This window comes from Pelmatolapia mariae, linkage group LG10_11, assembly GCF_036321145.2.
Source record: "Pelmatolapia mariae isolate MD_Pm_ZW linkage group LG10_11, Pm_UMD_F_2, whole genome shotgun sequence".
NCBI lineage: Eukaryota > Metazoa > Chordata > Actinopteri > Cichliformes > Cichlidae > Pelmatolapia > Pelmatolapia mariae.
In genome coordinates this window covers 41,585,256-41,604,434 of record NC_086236.1, presented here as the reverse complement: position 1 = coordinate 41,604,434, position 19,179 = coordinate 41,585,256, and the positions used below count along the sequence as shown (strand labels likewise).

The 19,179-nt window shown below is 39.0% G+C and overlaps 1 protein-coding gene across 2 annotated transcripts in view; it reads right to left on the bottom strand.

Moving 5' to 3' along the window:
* The window catches only part of tgfbr2b (transforming growth factor beta receptor 2b), a 48,103-nt gene that overhangs the window by 7,866 nt on the left and 21,058 nt on the right, over positions 1 to 19,179 (bottom strand). For both annotated transcript variants that reach the window (XM_063485801.1, XM_063485802.1), the window contains 5 exons: positions 14,129 to 14,445; positions 13,804 to 14,052; positions 13,597 to 13,710; positions 12,779 to 12,916; positions 10,282 to 10,423 (listed from right to left, as the gene is read on the bottom strand). In XM_063485801.1, coding sequence (XP_063341871.1) covers positions 10,282 to 10,423; positions 12,779 to 12,916; positions 13,597 to 13,710; positions 13,804 to 14,052; positions 14,129 to 14,445 — 960 coding nt within the window. The remainder of the gene's footprint in view (positions 1 to 10,281; positions 10,424 to 12,778; positions 12,917 to 13,596; positions 13,711 to 13,803; positions 14,053 to 14,128; positions 14,446 to 19,179) is intronic.

Sequence of the window (19,179 nt, the reverse complement as noted above, 5' to 3'; positions counted from 1 at the left end):
TGATCTTCCACTGACATTTGATTTGGTGGCTTAAGAATTGCCTTTCTGTTCTTTACTGATGATTTGGTACTATTCATTATACAGCATGCAGCCAAATGTGAAACAGCTCGGTTGTGTGTCACCGGTTCCCTGTTTAGGCCACGAATATCTGATTGCTTGGACTGCAGTTCATTGCTTGGTGGATTAGGAGTTTCTATTTCTACTTTTTTCAACTGGCAGAAAAAGCAAGACAAGACCAGAACAAGTTTCAGGGATCATAGTTTCTCACGTGGCCTACACCTTAGTTCAAAGGTAGGAGCCAGAAACAAACTGAGGAGAGGAGAAGTTGTTGCCTTAAGTGAGTATGTTGTTGTGAACAAGTGAAAATTAACTTAATACAGCCTTTTTTTAATAAAACAACTTTTATAATGTTATACAATGTAAACTAGAAAAAGTTGCATGTCCTGTGAAAATGCAGTGTGAATGCCTTGTACTGGAATATGCTGAAAACAGCTGAAAAGCAGCATTATCTGAAAAGAGGTGCAGAAGGAGAAGTCTTTGCTGAAAATGGCTGTATTTGAGAGGGTACACTAAGCAGTGTCAATAAAGCAGAGAAGATGTACAGCAAATGTCACACGTAGGATTCGAACCTGTGCCACTAGATCTCACAGCGGCTGCTGTTCCCATTGAGCCAAACCAGCTCTGGTCTCGAACAAAGATATGATGAGAGAAAAATTGTTCAATGTGCAGAAGAAGCTAAATAATAATAAACTTTATTTATAAAGCACACTTAAAAACCAAGGGTATGCCAAGGTGCTTAACAAGTAACATAAAGAATAGAAGGAAGATAATAGAAATAGGACCAAAGCAAATACTAAGTATGCAAGCAGGTAGCTGTCACTGATACATAGGAAAGCAACAGGTACAAAGCAAACAAGAAATTAAATGAGCATAAAAGTGCATAATATAAAATCATAAAAGAAATATTAACTAGAGGGGAAGACAAGATTGAATAAGTGGGTTTTTAGTCTTGATTTGAACAGTGCAATGGAATCAGATGCGCGGAGGTCGAGAGGAAGGGTATTCCACAGTACCGGGGCAGCCAGAGCAAACGCACGGTCACCTCGGGACTTCAGCCGAGATCTGGGTTGGGTCAGAAGTTGTTGAGTGGCAGATCTAAGTGTTCTAGCAGGAGTATGTGGTTTGAGAAGTTCACTAAGATAACTTGGCGCCAATTTATTAATAGTTTTGAATGTAAGGAGTAGTATTTTAAATTGAATACGGTACCTTATGGGCAGCCAATGCAAGCTAGCTAAAACAGGAATAATAGGGCAAAATTTCCTGGTACCAGTCAAGAGGCGGGCTGCTGCATTTTGGACTGTTTGCAGTCTAAGAAGAAGAGAAGAGGGAAGACCGTAGTACAAGGAGTTACAATAATCCAACCTGGAGGTCACAAAAGCGTGAATAAGCTTCTCCAGGTCCTCATGTGGAACATAATGCCTAGCCTTAGAAATAAGGCGCAGTTGGTGGAAGCTAGATCTCACTACAGCAGATACTTGCTTATCGAGTTTGAGCGAGCTATCCAGCAGTACACCCAAGTTACTGACATAGTCACAAGAAAAGTTAGCAAAGGAACCCAGGGCAGCACAGAGTCGGGCACGAGGGATTTTACTATTGAACACCACAATCTCAGTCTTCTTATCATTTAAAACAAGAGAATTACTCAGGAACCATTCTTTGACCTCCCGCATGCATTCTTGAAAGTAGTGTAGGGACACAGCAAGGTCGTCAGTAAGTTCAAAATAGATCTGTATGTCATCGGCGTAACAGTGGAAGGCGATATTGTATTTTTCAAAGATTGTGCCTAGGAGGAGCAAATACAGTGAAAAGAGAATAGGGCCTAAAACTGATCCTTGAGACACACCACAACAGACCGGAGCGGAGGAAGAGGAGAAGGTGCCTAAGTTAACTGAAAAGGATCGATCAGCGAGGTGTGATTTAAACCAGTCGAGGGCAGTGCCTCTAATACCCACAGTGTGCTCAAGTCTTAGTAATAAAATGTTATGGTCCACCATATCAAAGGCCGAAGAGAGGTCGAGTAAAACTAGGACCATAGAGCGTCCAGTATCAGTGATTACAAGAATATCATTAAGAACTCTAACCAACGCCGTTTCAGTGCTATGCAATGGCTTAAAGGCAGATTGAAATTTCTCAGCGATATTGTTCGTGTCCAAGTACACCTGGAGTTGGGAGAGAACTAGTCTCTCCAGGATCTTGGACAAGAACGAAAGCTTAGAGATCGGTCTGTAGTTTGAAAGGTCATAACAGTCAAAGTTTCTTTTTTTAAGAATCGGGTGGACTACAGCATGCTTAAAAGCATGCTGAAAAGAGGTGAAAATGCCGAAGGTTCAGCAAAAAAAAAAAAGATAAGGAACCTGAAAATTGTGCTAAAAAGAGGTGAAAAAGCTGAAAATTGTACTGAAAAGAGTGTCTGTGAAGGTTCTCAGTCATCCAGGTCATCGTAGTCAAAGGAGTTTGCAAGGAAAGCGTCTGGACTTCTTTAAGTTGCTTGAAGACGTTTCACCTCTCATCCGAGAAGCTTCTTCAGTTCTAAGGTCAAATGGCTGAGAGTCCCAGATTTAAACCAAGTGGGAGTATCCCCTCTTTGGGGATTTGTCCCTCTTTGGGGGGATACTCCCACTTGGTTTAAATCTGGGACTCTCGGCCATTTGACCTTAGAACTGAAGAAGCTTCTCGGATGAGAGGTGAAACGTCTTCAAGCAACTTAAAGAAGTCCAGACGCTTTCCTTGCAAACTCCTTTGAGTACTGAAAAGAGGTGAATCAGCAGAATTTTTTGCTGAAAAGAGATAAAGAAGCTGGAATTTGTGCTGAAAAGTAGTGAAAAACTGAAAATTTTGCTAAAAAGAGGTGAAAAAGCTGACATTTGTGTGGAAAGTTTAAACAGTTGAAGTGTTAACTGAAGAAAATGTTGCCATAAGCGGGATTCGAACCCAGGCCTCCTGCTCTGAGAATGGCTGCTCATCTCACTGAGCTAAAACATGGCTCAGCCCGGCAAGCAAAACTGGTGATCACACTGATAATGTGGTCCCATTCAGCAAAATGGGCCAAAAAATGGCATAAAAAGCTTAATATCTGAAAAAGTATAAAAGTTGTGAGCACCAAAAGACATAGCACGCTTCAGCAGAAAGAACAGTTTAAAGTTTGAATGGTGAAAATCGTCTGAAAACTGAGGGAGTAGTTAACCAGCAAAAGGTCAGAGCAACTAGAATAATAATAAAGAACTAGAAAAATTTGCATTTCCTGCGAAAATGCTGTGTGAATGCCTTGTAGTGGAATCGGAAAACAGCAGAAGAAGGAGAACAATCTGTTGACAAGAGCTGAAGAAGCTGAAGTTTGTGCTGAAAACAGCTGAAGAATCTGGAAAATGTGCTGAAAAGAGATGACAAACTGAAAATTCTGCTGAGAAGAGGTGAAGAAGCTGAAATTTGTGTTGAAAAGAGTTTAAAAAGTTAAAGTGTTCACTGAAAAAAAGATTGCCATAAGCGGGATTTGAACTCGGGCCTCCCGCTCTGAGAACAGCTGCTCATCTCACTGAGCTAAAACACAGTTCAGCCCGGACAGCCAAATAAGCGAAGACGCTAGTAATTTGGTCCCAGTCGTCAAAATGGGCCAAAAAATGGCATAAAAAACTTAATATTTCAAAAAGTATAACAGTTATGAGCACCAAAAGATATAGCAGGCATCAACTGAAGGAGCTGAAAAATTAGCTGACGAGAGCTGAAAAAGTTGAATTTTCTGCAGAAAAAACCAGAAGTGAAGACACTTAATCTTCTGGGTCAAATACTATGATTGAGCAAAAATACTACGATTTAGCACAAATACTATGCTTTGGCAGAATGACTATGTTTGAGCACAAGTTCTATGATTTGGCTCAAATACTATGTTTTTGCAGTAATACTATGATTTGGCAGGAATACTGTGCTTTTGCACAAATACTATGATTTGACAGAAATACTATATTTTAGCACAAATACTATGATTTGGCTCAAATAGTATGATTAGGAATATATGCTAAGCTTTAGCACAAATACCATACTTTGGAACACACATTATGATTTGGCAGAAATAGTATAACATAGCAGAAATACTATGATTTATTAGAAATACTATGTTTTAGCACAAATACTATGATTTGGCTGAAATACTATTATTTAGCAGAAATACTACAATTTGGCACAAATACTATAATTTAACATAAACAGTATAACATAGCAGAAATACTGTGATTTAGCCAAAATACTACAACATAGCAGAAATACTATGATTTAGCAGAAATAAAATAATTTGGTAGAAATACTATGTTTTAGCCCATATACTATGATTTGGCTGAAATACGGTGATTTGTGCTAAAAAAACCCATAGTATTTGTGTTGAAACATAGCATTTCTGCAAATTCATAGTATTTGACACTGCAATGTATTTGTCATTGCAGTGTCAAATACTATGAATTTGCAGAAATGCTATGTTTCAACACAAATACTATGGTTTGGCAGACATACTATGACTTAGTAGTAATACTATAACATAACAGATATACTATGAATTTGCAGACATACTATGTTTTGGTAGACTTGGTAGAAATACTATGATTTACATGAAATACTTTGATTTAGCAGAAATACTATAATCTAGCAAAAATAGTAAAACATAGCAGAAATTCTATCATTGAGCAGAATTACTATGATTTAGCACAAATACTATTATTTGGCAGAAATACTATGTTTTAGCACAAATACTATGATGTGACTCAAATACTATGATTTAGCAGTAATACTATGTTTTGGTACAATTGCTATGCCTTGGCACAAATACTATGATTTGGCAGAAATACTATGTTTCAACACAAATACTATGCTTTGGCAGACAAACTATGACTTAGTAGTAATACTATAACATAACAGATATACTATGAATTTGCAGACATACTATGTTTTTGCTCATATAGTACGATTTTGCTCAAATACTATGAAATTGCAGTAATATGATGATTTGGCAGAAATACTATGTTTTAGCACAAATACTATATTCAGCACCTATACTATAACCTAACAGAAATTCTATGACTTAGCAGTAATACTATAACATAACAGAAATATTATGATTTGGCACAAATACTATGTTTGGCACAAATACTATGTTTCAGTACAAATAATATGATTTGGCAGGAATACTATGATTTAGCAGAAACACAATGTTTTAACATAAATACTATCTTTTAGCAGATAATTCTGCTTTTTAGCAGAAATACTATGCTTTGGCATAAATACTATGATTTGGCAGAAGTACTATGATTTTGCACAAACACTGTGTTTTGGCAAAAATACTACAACATAGTAGAAATATTATGATGTGGTACAAATACTATGTTTTAGCAAAAATAGTATGAATTGGCTGTAATACTATGATTTAGCTGAAATACTATGATTGAGCAGAAGTACTAAGATGTAGCAGAAATACTTTGATTTGGCAGAAATACTACGATTGAGCAGTAATACTTTAACATAGGAGAAATATTGATATATACACACACATACACACGTAAAGTGAACATGGGCTGTTAAGAGTGTGGGCTTGGTATATCTAGGTCAGTCAAATTAGCTGCACCTGCTGTAGTGAGCCCTTACACACACACAAACACAGAGAGAGGTATGAGTTTTCTTCAGTGTATGTCTGACATTCAGAATTCCCCTCGAACAAATGGCCATAATTTCCTAACCGTAAGGGCTAGAACGGTCATTCTGACACTGTTTTGTTCAGAGCAGATTGGGGAATCTTCAGGTCTTCATCATTCATAATTAAAATATAAATTATTAAAGATATATGACTTGTAATACACTGTAACTGAGTAGAGGCGAAGCAAAAACTGCCTTGACTTGCCCTCAAACAACATTTTCCAACTCTAAATCTATATAGAGCATCAATATCATTCTTTTACCATAAGAAACAGCAGGGTTTGGTGAACAGTCATGGAAATTTTCAGGACTCTGTTGAAATCCATTAAAAAGATATGACGAGAGAAAAAAGTGCCTCATTTCCAGAGTTTGAAATCTGAAGAAATCTGAGCGAATGACGAATTTCCTACCCTCAAACAAATGTAATTCATAGCCAAACGGTAATAGGTGATAAAGAAATTCTTGAATTGTGAGCGTCAGGAGTGTCTGAAGATATATTGGCACAAGCCTCATGTCTTAACTTTGCTTCATTAAGGAGATATGACGTTTTTAAAATGCGTCTCATTAGAGAATTCCAGCAGTGATTTTGAACAAACTCTCCATTGACTGTTTATGGAGAGTTTTCAGACATTGTGTTGCTCTGAGGAGATTAGCAAAATATCTGTAACTCCCACAACAATAATACTGACATTTCCTGAAAGCCAGCAAAAATACCTACATTTTGATGTATAATTTGTGGGGGTTGAATGAAAATGGAGCGAGTACCAAGAAGTTGTTCGGACATGAAGAGAAAATTCAGAAAAGACCAGTGTCCACTCTTAGTTAATTGCACAGCAACCATAACAATGCATGTATTTTCTGAAAAATCACAAAGCTGCAACTGAAAAATTAAAGAGGCATTAAATTAAAACGGTAACAGATATGAAAAAGCTGAATCATACATGAATAGCTCAATAATTTGAGAATATTTTAAAGTTTGAATGGAGTTTCTAGGTGAAAGTATGGGGATGTAGTGAAGTTTCAAAAACAAGAAAGTTTTAGCAGAATTGTGGAAGTTTCCCATTCATTTCAATGGGACAAAAAAAGGAAAAAAGTGTAATATTTTAAAAAGTATAATAGTAATAAGTACCAAAAGTCATAGCAGGCATTAGCAGAAAGAGCAGAACAGTTTAAAGTTTGAACGGTGAAAAATGGCTGAAAACTGAGGGAGTAGTTAAGCGGCAAAGAAAGCAGCAACTTGAAGAATAAAGGATAAAGAATAAAGAGAAACAGGAACTCAATAGTGTGAATGCCTGTGAGACATTCACACAACTAGAAAAAGTTGCATTTCCTGCGAAAATGCAGTGTGTAGTGGAATCTGCTGAAATCAGCTGAAAAGCAGAATTATCTGCTGAAAAGAGGTGTAGAAGCAGAAGTGCTTGCTGACGACGGCCGTATGTGAAAGAGTACACTGAAGAGTGTCAAGAAAGCAGAGCGCATGCAAGCGGGAAAGATGTGTGGCAACTGTTACAGGTAGGATTTGAACCTTTGCCACCGGGTCTCACGGCAGCTGCTCAACCCACTGAGCCAAACTAGTTCTGGTCCCAAACAAAGATATGATGAGAGAAAAAATGTGCACTGTGGAGCAGAAGCTGAAATTTGCTGAAAAGAGGTGAAGAAACTGTAATTTTTGCTGAAAAGAGCTGAAAATCTGAAAATTGTGCTGAAAAGAAGTGAAGAAGCAGAACATTCTACTAAAAAGAGGTGAAAATGCTGAATGTCCGGCAAAAAAGAGATAAGGAAAGCTGAAAATTGTGCTGAAAAGAGCAGAAGAGGCTGAAAATTGTGCTAAAAAGAGGTGAAAAAGCTGAAAATTGTACTGAAAAGAGGTGAACCAGCAGAATTCTTTCGCTGAAAAGAGGTTAAGAAGCTGAAGTTTGTGCTGAAAACAGCTGAAGAAGCTGGAATTTGTGCTGAAAAGTAGTGAAAAACTGAAAATTCTGCAAAAAAGAGGGGAAAAAGCTGAAATTTGTGTGGAAAAGAATGTAAACAGTTGAACTGCTAACTGAAATTTTTTTTGTCAAAAGCGGGATTCGAACCCGGGCCTCTTGCTCTGAGAACGGCTGCTCATCTCACTGAGCTAAAACATGGCTCAGCCCGGCAAGCAAAACTGGTGATCACACTGATAATGTGGTCCCATTCAGCAAAATGGGCCAAAAAATGGCATAAAAAGCTTAATATCTCAAAAAGTATAAAAGTTATGAGCACCAAAAGATATAGCAGGCATTAGCAGAAGGAGCAGAACAGTTTAAAGTTTGAATTGTAAAAATCGTCTGAAAACTGAGGGAGTAGTTAACCAGCAAAGAAAGTGGCAACTAGAATAATAATAAGGTAGAAGAATAAAGAATAAAGAGAAACAGGATCTCAATAGAAAAAGTTGCATTTCCTGCAGTGTGAATGCTGTGTAGTGGAATCTGAAAACAGCAGAAGAAGAACTATCTGCTGAAAACACTGTGCAGAAGCTGAACTCTACTGAAAACCCCTTTATTTGAAAGACTACACTGAAGAGTGTCAAGAAAGCAGGGAGAGTACGAGGAGGGAAGATCTGTGGCAAGAGCCACAGGAAGGATTCGAACCTGTACCACCTGGTCTTAGGGCAGCTGCTCATCTCACTGAGCCAAACTGGTTCTCAGGAGGCTGGAAGAGCCAAACCAGTTCTGGTCCCAAACAAAGATATGATGAGAGAAAAAATGTGCACTATGGAGCAGAAGCTGAAATTTACTGATAAGAGGTGAAGAAGCAGAACTTTGTGCTGAAAAGAGGTGAAGAAACTGTAATTTGTGCTGAAAACAAGTGAAAAAGCTGAACTTTTAGCTGAAAAAAGGTGAAGGAGCTGAAATTTTTGCTGAAAAGAGCTGAAAAACTGAAAATTGTGCTGAAAAGAGGTGAACAAGCTGACAATTCTGCTAAAAAGAGCAAAAGAGGCTGAAATTTGTGCTGAAAAGAGTTGACAGTCTAAACTTTCTGCTGAAAAGAGCTGAAGAAATTGAACTTTCTACTGAAAACAGCTGAAGAATCTGGGATTTGTGCTAAAAAGAGCTGAAAAAACTGAAAATTGTGCTGAAAAGAGGTGAGGAAACTGAAAATTGTGTTGAAAAGAGTTAAAACAGTTCACAGTTCACAACACTTTGAGTCCTACCAAATTCAAGGAAGTCTACGCTGATAATGGAAAAATATAGCACCTATAGGTAACCCTAACCCTAACCCCTTAGTAGCTTAAAAGAGAAACATTAAAAACAGGCCAGTTTCAATAGTACTTTGACATAATTGAAGTTCCATATGTGGAAATAACTATTTTCCTTTCAGCAATGAACCTTCAGACTTATAAAAACAATATTCCCCTTGTTCCTTCCTGTAATATTCTGTTGTTGTTGATGATGAAAGCAAACAAAATGATGCACTGCTAAATTCTCTGTTTTTTCTGCTCTTTTTGGATCTGAAATCCATAGAGACTCAAGACGTGAACATTTTGTATATAAATCACTAAAATCAAACAGATAAGTTGAAAGGTGATACACACAAGCCATTACGTTTATTTTAGATGACAAAGTAGTCAAATTTAAAACCCTAGCCTAACCCTGAGCCTAAACCTAACCATAACCTAACTGTAACCCCGACACTAAAACCACATTCTGAGCCTCAAAAATAAATTAAAACTTTGGGCCCTATAAGGGATCGTTGGTCAACACAAGTATAGCAACAGTCACACACACACACACACACACACACACACACACACACACACACACACACACACACACACAGCTGAAGCAGGTACAGTAACCACTCCAGCTCTCTCCCCCTGATTTCCTGCCCAAAGAAGGGCAACCGCACAGTTCAGATTGTCTCCCTCACACATCAGACATTCCTCAAATTCCTGCTGCTAAAGCTGAAGGTTGAGGTGCAGTGCAACAGATGAAGCCATCAGCCTCCTTGCTGCCCCCATCAAAAACAAAAACGTAACAGGAAACAGTAGTCCTGAAACTACTGTCTACACTATGTAGGTCTCATACACACACAGTAGCAGTTTCAAGCAGCTTTCAACACATTGGCCTTCAAACATATTGCATGAAGTCAGCTGATTAAAGTGACTTTTTCCTTTTCTTTTAGTAATTGTGACGTATAGGAAATAGCCAAATACTTCCAGTTGTTTCATGACTGAAGGGAGATGACTGGAAAGAAAGGAAGGTAGAAGATAAGTAGTCATTTTTATGACATTGCATTACACACGGCACAAACTGAGTTAGACCTCACACACACCTTCATTATGTGACATGTTAACATCATTCTGCCCAACTGCTTCTTCTGCTGAGCTTGCTCTGACACAGAGCATGCTGTCACTGTAGAGTCATCTCAGTTGCTGAGACACTTCACCTGAGCAGATCTGTTTTATTCTGAGAGTGAGTGTGCGCTTATGTGTTACATTACATCATACTTCCCACAGCTTGGTAATTACTGAACACGTTTGTGTGTTTACATGTGTGTGCAGTGTGCACTGTGTGCACTGACCTCCAATAGCTTCACATCTTGACGTCATCTCCCACAGGACCAGAGCCATGGAGTAAATGTCAGTCTGCTTGAAAGACTCGATGTTCTCCAGATTTAGTCGGGCCTCCAGCACCTCTGGTGCCATATAGCGCGCAGTGCCCACCTGCCGAACAGAGGCAGCAAACAGGGGTTAACACACAAACAGGCACACCCAAGCATTAAACAGATTATCACCTTATCACTACACTCTCTCTCAAAGCCTGATTAATGGTGCTGGTGCAATAAATCAAAGCACTGGCTCAGTGGCAGAAGACCTGACTCACTCCTTGCTTCATTCAGAAACAGATAATAAAGAAATGACATTTGACATCATAAAACAGAGAGATTCTAGTTTACGCTGGTTGTTTCCTTTTCTAGCCATTCATCTGTTTGATGTGTGCTGTTAAATTACACATAGTAGCTACTGCACTGTTTGCTCGAGACAACTTTCAATGTTGCTGTTATGCTGCAGTGTTTCTGTATACTCCAGATGCATTTCTTCACAGCCAGACATGGAACAATATATATTTTTTGCAAGTCTGCAGAGTCCTACATTTAATAGTCAACCTTCAAGCCAAGATCAACAAGTTGTCAAAGTTTTAACTAAAAGCAGATATAGAATTTCTAAAAGCAAGACCCGATCAACAGCTACTCTCAAGTCAAGTCTCAGCTGAAGACAAACTCAATTCAAGGTCACGTCCAAAATAAAGATCTTTAGCCTCACGTTAAATCACAAGTCAAGACAATCAATGACTTCCAAGTCAAAATCACAAATTCCTGTCAGGAAAAATCAGTTTGAGTTCAAACCAAACAAGATTCAAGTCCAATGTTGAATTATTTAAGTATTATTTCAAGTCTCAGCTTAAACTCAGTGGCTTAGGTGAATATTTAGAACATACTCTTTCCCAGTTTTTACTGAAAGTAGAGGGATACCATTCTCATCAAGTCGCTGCACGTCAAATCTAATAGTTTGCACATCTTTGCAACTGTATGCTTGCAAATCTTGGGACTTGGAAAAAAAGAATCAATAAAAAAAAAAAAAAAAAAATTCAGACCAGCAAGTCTAAAACCACATTCATGAACTTAAAAAGGGTTGTTTTCAGCAAAGGTGAAAAAAAACCTATTGTACTATTTACCCCTGTTAATTTTAATCGCCATATTATCTAACCAAATTGCTCAAAACTGTTGGTGAATTAAAAAGAATTTGTTTCAACTGGCTAATCTCTTGATTTTGTAAAGTAGAGTTTGGAGTCATCATGGACTGTAATGGAAACGTATAAGCTGAAAGTGAAAGTGGTACAGCTTTCTGCCTTTAAAAGTGACGTTTTTGCATCAATCAAAGTCAATTAGCATAACTGTTTTGCATTCCATCTACTTTCCCACCAGTAAAACGGAGGCTTGTACTGTTCCACAGTAACCCAAGCAGTAATCCAAATGGCTTTGAGTTTTATTGTTAGATGTGCAAACTGGTCAAACAAGCTAGCTGACTGTATTTGCAAATTCATGCTTGCAATGCTAATGCAAGACTTGTGTCCTTTCCACCACAGGTACTCTGTCAGTTCAACAGCTTTGTAGTGCATTTACATGAATTAGTATAATTCGTATTTCCATAAATATATACCTTTTATTATTGCTTACCATGAGCATTTTCCAAATTTGTCTTTTCACTGTTGCTTTAATAACCATAAAACATCTGAGATTTACATAACATCAAATTTCCCATGTGCTGTATATGCAAAAATACTGCTGACATGGTTTTGCGAGTGGTTGCATGTGTTGCATTTTTATGCAAAGAAAAGTTCGACCACACGCACACACATGATTGAAAAGAATTTACACCGAAACCTAAGCTCAGGATGATATCTGACAGAGACACACACACACACACACACAGTCACGGAAGTTATAATTACAACCTACTAGCTGGGAATTTCCAACTTCTAATTGTGAGTGGAACCAATAGTGACATTGAACAATCATACTTTGGCCTACACATGAGCTGAGGTTAAAAACCCCCAAAAAAGGAAGAAAAGATTGAACAGCCAGGATTTTGTTGTGGTTGCACTCACCTCACTTAAATATTTCTTTTCAGATAGAAAGGTTGTCAGTGCTCTTGTAACTTTCGATTTATTATTCATTAAACATGAAGCATGACCAATGCCTTGCTGACAGACTGAACTAGGAGAGAGATGCCTTGAAGAGTTTGCATGTCACAACAAAGCCTCTTCCTTCATCACTTGATTACTGATCAGTCTGTCAGTTTTCTTTTGTCAGCAAAGAAAGACAATCAAACACATTCTCAGGAAAAGTAGGAGGAAGGCAAAACAAACACAACCCGCTCATATCTCATCAGATATGGTGAGATATGACAGCTACAAATCTATTACCGCAGATATTTGCAGGTTATGCTTTTGATATCTCTTGGCGGTTGTGTTTAAAGACCATTTGTTAAAAAGAGGAATCCATAATGATATTTAACCTGTCCACTGTTGGCAAGGTCATCCACTGACAGGCTGCTGTCCAGACAGAGTCCCAGGCCAAAGTCACAAACACAGCACGTCCCGTCGTTTTTCACCAGGATGTTGGAGCTCTTCAGGTCTCGGTGGACTATCGGCACCTAGGAGAATAACAGATACTTGATCGTCCAAATGAATAAAAATAATAAGCATGAAAGCAGAGATCAAAATGGTAAAGAGATTATACGATGTATGTAGCCTGAGTTACAGGATGTTGATCTGTTGACTTTTCCCCTAGTGTCACCAGGCATTAAGCATTGTGTCCTGTGTCTTTTAGAAAACCTTAATCTAGCTGTGATTTGATGCTGAGAAAGTCCCTCTTGGCTTTACATTTGACATTTTTACTTAATTCTAAGAGTGCTACAGGTTTGGGCTGCTGTGAGGACCTCCCTTCATCTCACTCCCTGCATGTTATTCACTGTTATTTGCTCCCTCCTGTACTTTGTGTTTTTTTTTCTGTTTGTTTAAAGGGAGTTCTTCCTGTCAGAGATTATGAGTTTGTTGAGTTTTTTTGTACAGTGTAGGATCTGTACTTTCTACACTGCATAAACTAAATTTAACTGAACTGAATTAATGCCATCGTCTCACTATAACAATTCGATGTATCCAGTTAATATTTGCTAAAAACTTGATGGACAGCAGTACTCATAACAGGTGAAGAAAGGCTGAAGTGTTTTCATTGGAACAAGTGTCATCTGAATGCTGCTAACGTGACTAATAGCAGTCACATGGATGGGTTGCTGCCCTACTGCAAAATATGACTTTTTTTGTGATCTCTAACCTTAGGGCGTCCACAGGGGAGGCGATCACTGTGGAGGTGGGCAACACCCCGTGCCAGAGAGCTGCTGAACACCTGCAGCTCCTGCCAGCTGATCACGTGATGTGTCAGGTACTCCTAGAAGACAGAGATGTGACGGCGTGTTAGCATTTTGAGAAGTTACAAACTAAAGTAATACCGCTTTCATATTCCGGACACTTGTGCGCTCACCTGTAGGTTTCCTCTGGGGTGGAAGGCCGTGATAAGCCAGTACTGTTTCTCCACCTTCCGCTCCTCAGCTGTCAGGAAGTGGAGGATATTCTCATGTCGGAGGTCTGTGTTGGAGAAAATGTCCTTCTCGTTCTTCCAGGAGGCGTACTCTTCGTAGGGAAAGATCTTTACAGCTACTGTTTCAAACTGATTCCACGTAGTCTGCTTCAATTTAGCCTTGTATACCTGAGCAAAGCGACCCTTTCCCACCTGGGACACAAGCAAAAGTTAAGATTAGAGTTTGAAGCAGCACAGCTCCACATATGTATCAAATATGTTTGCATACCAGCAGATCCAGCTCTATAGGCAGTGGCTCTGTGTTGTGGTTCAGGCTGTTGGCATGAGTCGAGCTGCTGTCGGACTTATCATCATCGGTCATGATGGCGCAGGCGTCACTGCAGTCCAGCCCACTGGCTATTGGCTTGCGCTTAAAGTTAAAGCTGCTCTCCCATTGGCGGTTGGGACGCCTCTGCCGATGGATTCTGCACCAGTAGAACATTCCAAAAAACGCGATCACCATCACCAGCAGGGGCAGCATGCTCACCAGAACTGCAGACATCAAAGAGTGGTTGGACTCCAGTGGATCTGGAGTTGGATCCAAAGCTGGGGAGAGAAGATGAAAAACATGAAAAAAGTGTGAGCATGAGATGCGTAAGCTCATGAGTCCCAACTGAGAAAGAAGACGTACAACAATAACATAAGGTTGTGTGACATCAGAAATGGAAATGTATCGAGATAGTAGCCGAACGCAAAAATTCCCCATGTAAGAGCTAAACTGCTCGTGGGTGGACTTTGAACTGAATCATGAAAGTCAGCTATGAGGATATGTTAAGAATATTGTTAAAAAATGACTCACCATCATTTGCAGTCAAGCTATTAAAACAAAAAAACAATTCTCCCTGCTGCACAAAACGCCTTCAGGTTTGCTCAGAGTTTTCCTTAGCTATCTGAAGCTAAGGTGGGAAGATGTAGATATTTTTGAAACCGCCAACGTGAGTCAGAGCTCTGTTAAAGAACGAGCATAATAGTCTTCTCGGGACTGTCATGAAGCTATTAATGCAAAGTCAGTTTTTCACTAGACTGTTTTATGATGCTGATGTGATTCTAGTTGGTATTGTTGATTTGGTGAGATGCATTAACAACCTACACTGATCAGTGGATTCTGGAAAAGTAACTTTTGCATTTGAACAGCTTGTACTTACAGCTCGTGTTAGTTTCACACAACTTTTTTGGCACCTATTACTAATTAGTAGATCTTTCTTTAAAATGATGCCAGGGTCGACCTTTACTGAAAAGGACACGCAGGCTAGTTTCTGTGCTCTGTGCGATGGATGCAACAGCAGCACACGTCAGTTTCCTCCCACTGCCAACACACTGAGGACACCACAGGGAAATCATTCTTAAACCCTGCACTATAAAAACATCATTGTGTTCCCCACTCCACAGACAGCTTTAAATCTTTTACTGTCCATCATAACAAGAAGTGCAAGTTTGAACCTTTTGGTTTCTGATCTGGGACCTAACTGTGCAGTCAGAAGGTTCACAGTTTGAGCAGGCTTTGTGAGCTATAGCATTAACTCCATCCACTGACTCTGACTGCCAGCTGGGACAGAATGGCAGCCAAGCCTCGGAGCTCCAGCGGCAGTGAAAGAACAGTCAAAAGCTTGTCTGTCTTGCGTTGGCCTGGCCTGGACTGATCTGCTCTAGCCGGGCACCTTTTCAAAGAGTGTCTCACTCATAGTCCCAAGGGAACATTACCCTCCTGAGCGAAGCTGCCACATTGGCGAGCTGAAGGAGGGCAGGCCAAGGACTGACCATTGAAGAAAATGCTCCACCCTACATCTACTTTGCAGTAAGATTTTCCACTTACAGTACATGTATTAGTGAGCACTACAGAGGCTCAAAGTATACAAAGCAAACATCAGCATATAGAGCAAAAATAAAAACTTCGAGCTTTGATACTCTGTGAATTCTTCTGTATATCATAGACTGAATGTAATCACTGACTATGTATAAAATGTAGACTCAGCCACGTGACTGAATCTAACTGTTGTGAAGTCTGCTCAGTGTTTTGTCCGACAACCAAGATTTCTAAGATACTGCATGTCCATCTAAGCATAAACTTTATTGCCCTTTTAGGCTCTACTTGGGACCATCATTTACACACTGAACATGCTGTTGTGTTCAGTAATACTTGAAACTGGGTAATAAACTTATCAGGAAAGTATGTACTGAGGTCATAGAACAAGGGAGCTGAAACTTCTGTTAAACCAGACACTAACTGACTACCCCTACTGGCCATGAATAAGAATGGTTCCACATCTGGAAAGCAGAGAACTGTTGTCCATTTAAATACAGTTAAATGCACTATGCACTGGCCTTTTTAGCAAGCTACCTAGCTACAGCTATTGTTTATTACAATCCAAATTCCAAAAAAGTTGGGATGCTGTATAAATGTAAATAGAAAGAGAATGCAATTATTTGAAAACATTTATTCACATATCAAATGTTCAAAATGAGAAAATTAACCATTTTTTAGTAATGTCTCAAAAAAGTTAGGAATTGCCTATGTTGACCACTCTGTAGCATCCCGTCTTGTTTAAACGGTTACGGCAGATGGGTGCACCTCTCTGAGCCTGGTTCTGCTGGAAGTTTCTTCAAAGTATGTTTTTTCTTCCCACTGTCGCCAAGTTGTCTGATTCTTGGGGTTTTCTCTATCTCTATAAAGTGCCCTGAAGTGACTGGCATTGTGATTTTGTGACATATAAATAGAAATGTATTGAATTGAACCAGTTGCTGGACTTTTGAGCATTTAGTGATGTCTATGGGTTCAAGACTTTAGGCTCCAAACATTTTCCATTCAAGTTTCTTTAAATTTATGTTATGAATGTTGAAACTCTAAAAATGCTAGCCTGCTGTAATTCTTAAGGAGTTTATGTAATTTTTTGTAATTAACTGAATTAAAGCCAAGTGCACAAAGCCACTTCAATCACACATTAATAGTTTGACCTAAGAGCCACTGTGGTGGTGCACAAAGGCAAAACTATAAAACACTTGTCTTTGTCTTGTCTTTGAAGAGGGAACTTGCCGAAGAAGACAAAGACAATAAAGATAATGCTACAAAAATGCAAGCTTGCCATCTGTGAACCTGTAGTTAGTCTAAACGAGCTCACTTTGTTAGTGACAGATAGCAGATTTAGGACTGGCTACAGCTGTCTGCTGGAATGTCTGGTTCTCTGTGTGTTTGGTTTCAGTTTAACTAGACAGACACTGATCTGATAGCCTACACTTCTGTATTTTGTCAGCTTTAGAGCTGCATAAACACACATATTATTTGTGATGTCGCCCAGCAAAAACTAAACCATTACATTAGATAAAAATGTAAGACTGTATTTGTCATGTCAACGCTCGCTCTGATCTTTGTTACTTGCGAACTGCTGGGCCCACATCACAGAGCGTCATTAACTGTCCGATTTAAACTGCCTGATGTGCTTTCTCTTCAGCAAAGTAAAAGAGGAACGAGTATTGTGTTCATTTTTGTGGTTGTGAGCGTGTAGGTGTGTATTTGTGTATGTGGGCATACAGCACTAAATCTTTTTGAGATCACTTCGGGCAAAACCGCAGATGCAGTGAATCAAAAATACCCAACACGAGCTCATGCAGTGTTTTTTTTTAGTTTTTTTTTTTAGGCTTGAGACAACTTCAAAAGACCAGTAGTAAAGTTGGTTGCAAAATAAGCCAGCCAGACAGTCAGACATGGCATTTCTACTCAAATTCCTAGTGTCTGTAGACGTGTGTATGCTTTAAGGGTTTTAAGACTGCTTAGAGGTTTTTGGGGTTTTAAGTTTATTTCCTCGTTGTCTTGCAGCCATGTTTGGAGTGTGTAAGGGTGTGTGTTTCAGGTAGAAACAGCCAATCACGCAGTGCCAAGACAAACTGGCAATTAGAATCATGTTGCCTTTTCCAATCAGGATGCCAAAGTGTTCTCAGGCGGCGTTTAAAGAGGTTTGACACATAATTTGGCCAAATGCAGGCATCCCTGCCTCCGGCCTGTAATTACTCACATCATCAGTGTGTATTCGTGTGTCAGGAAGTGAATTCTGGGATTACTGAACCTGCCATCTCTGAATCACACTTTTAATGCTTTGACCAATTGCTAATTACTTACTTGCTTACTACGCTTAGTGAAGTTACGAGCTGGATTTTAAAGAGGAACTATTTTCACTGGAAAAAAGACAGAGCCAGACATGATTTCATGTTTAAAACAGGTGATGGGTGGATAGATGGCAGCCATTATAAACACAGTGTAAGCAGAAGCACACTTTCAACAGGGCTTCCACTGTGCCAGATTGTTTACTGTGCCAGCAAAACACTTTAAATATCAGTATTCATCCTGATTTGTTTGAACATTTCCATTCATAGCCCCTGATTTTGGTAATTATCTGGTCACGTCATGGAAAGCTGAAGGTTCAGATTTAAAAGTAAATGTGGTGTAAATTCTCCTCACCGCTCTCTGAAAGAAAGCTCCCAGCTTTGCCTGTTCCTAATGCATTTGCTGAACCAACCATAACACAGGTATGGAGCCTATAACAGGTAACGAGTGAGGGATGATGTAATGTTTAACAAGTGATAGCTTTATGATGTCTAGACAAGGGAGTTTTGGCCGGAAACTGATAAGAGAGTGCTCCAGTAGGTTTATGATTGATACTGTAGCACCAGTGTTGGGGAGTAACTGAATACATGTACCAGTGTGACGTATTTAAAATACAAAATATGAGTAACTGTATTCCATTACAGTTAATGCTTAAATAGGTGATAATTAGAATACAGTTGCTTTGTTGAAATTAATGAATTTTTTCACATGTTAGGCTATCCCCCTGTCTAATTCCACGCATTGGCAATTCCATGCATTGCCGGAAACCGGAACAAAACACGAAATAAGAGGCTCTAATGTAAGCGTCCTGTCAAGTGTTGGTGGAGTCAGCTACACAATAAGATAAGATAAGATAACCTTTATTAGTCCCACACGTGGGAAATTTGTTTTGTCACAGCAGGAAGTGGACAGTGCAAAAGTTATGAAGCAAAAATTAGAATAAAATAAAATAAGAATAAATACAGTACACAACTGTACAGAATAGAATAAAATAGAATACTATATACACTAGAATAAAATAGAATAAAATATACAATAAGATAAAAATGCTATATACAACTGAGTAAAAATGGACCCGGAGCCAGCACAACAGAGCCACCAGTGCACGGAAAGGAATACATTTCTTACTTGGAAATTCTGACACTACTTCTTATTTAAAGAAGTAAGGGATGGATGAAATCTGA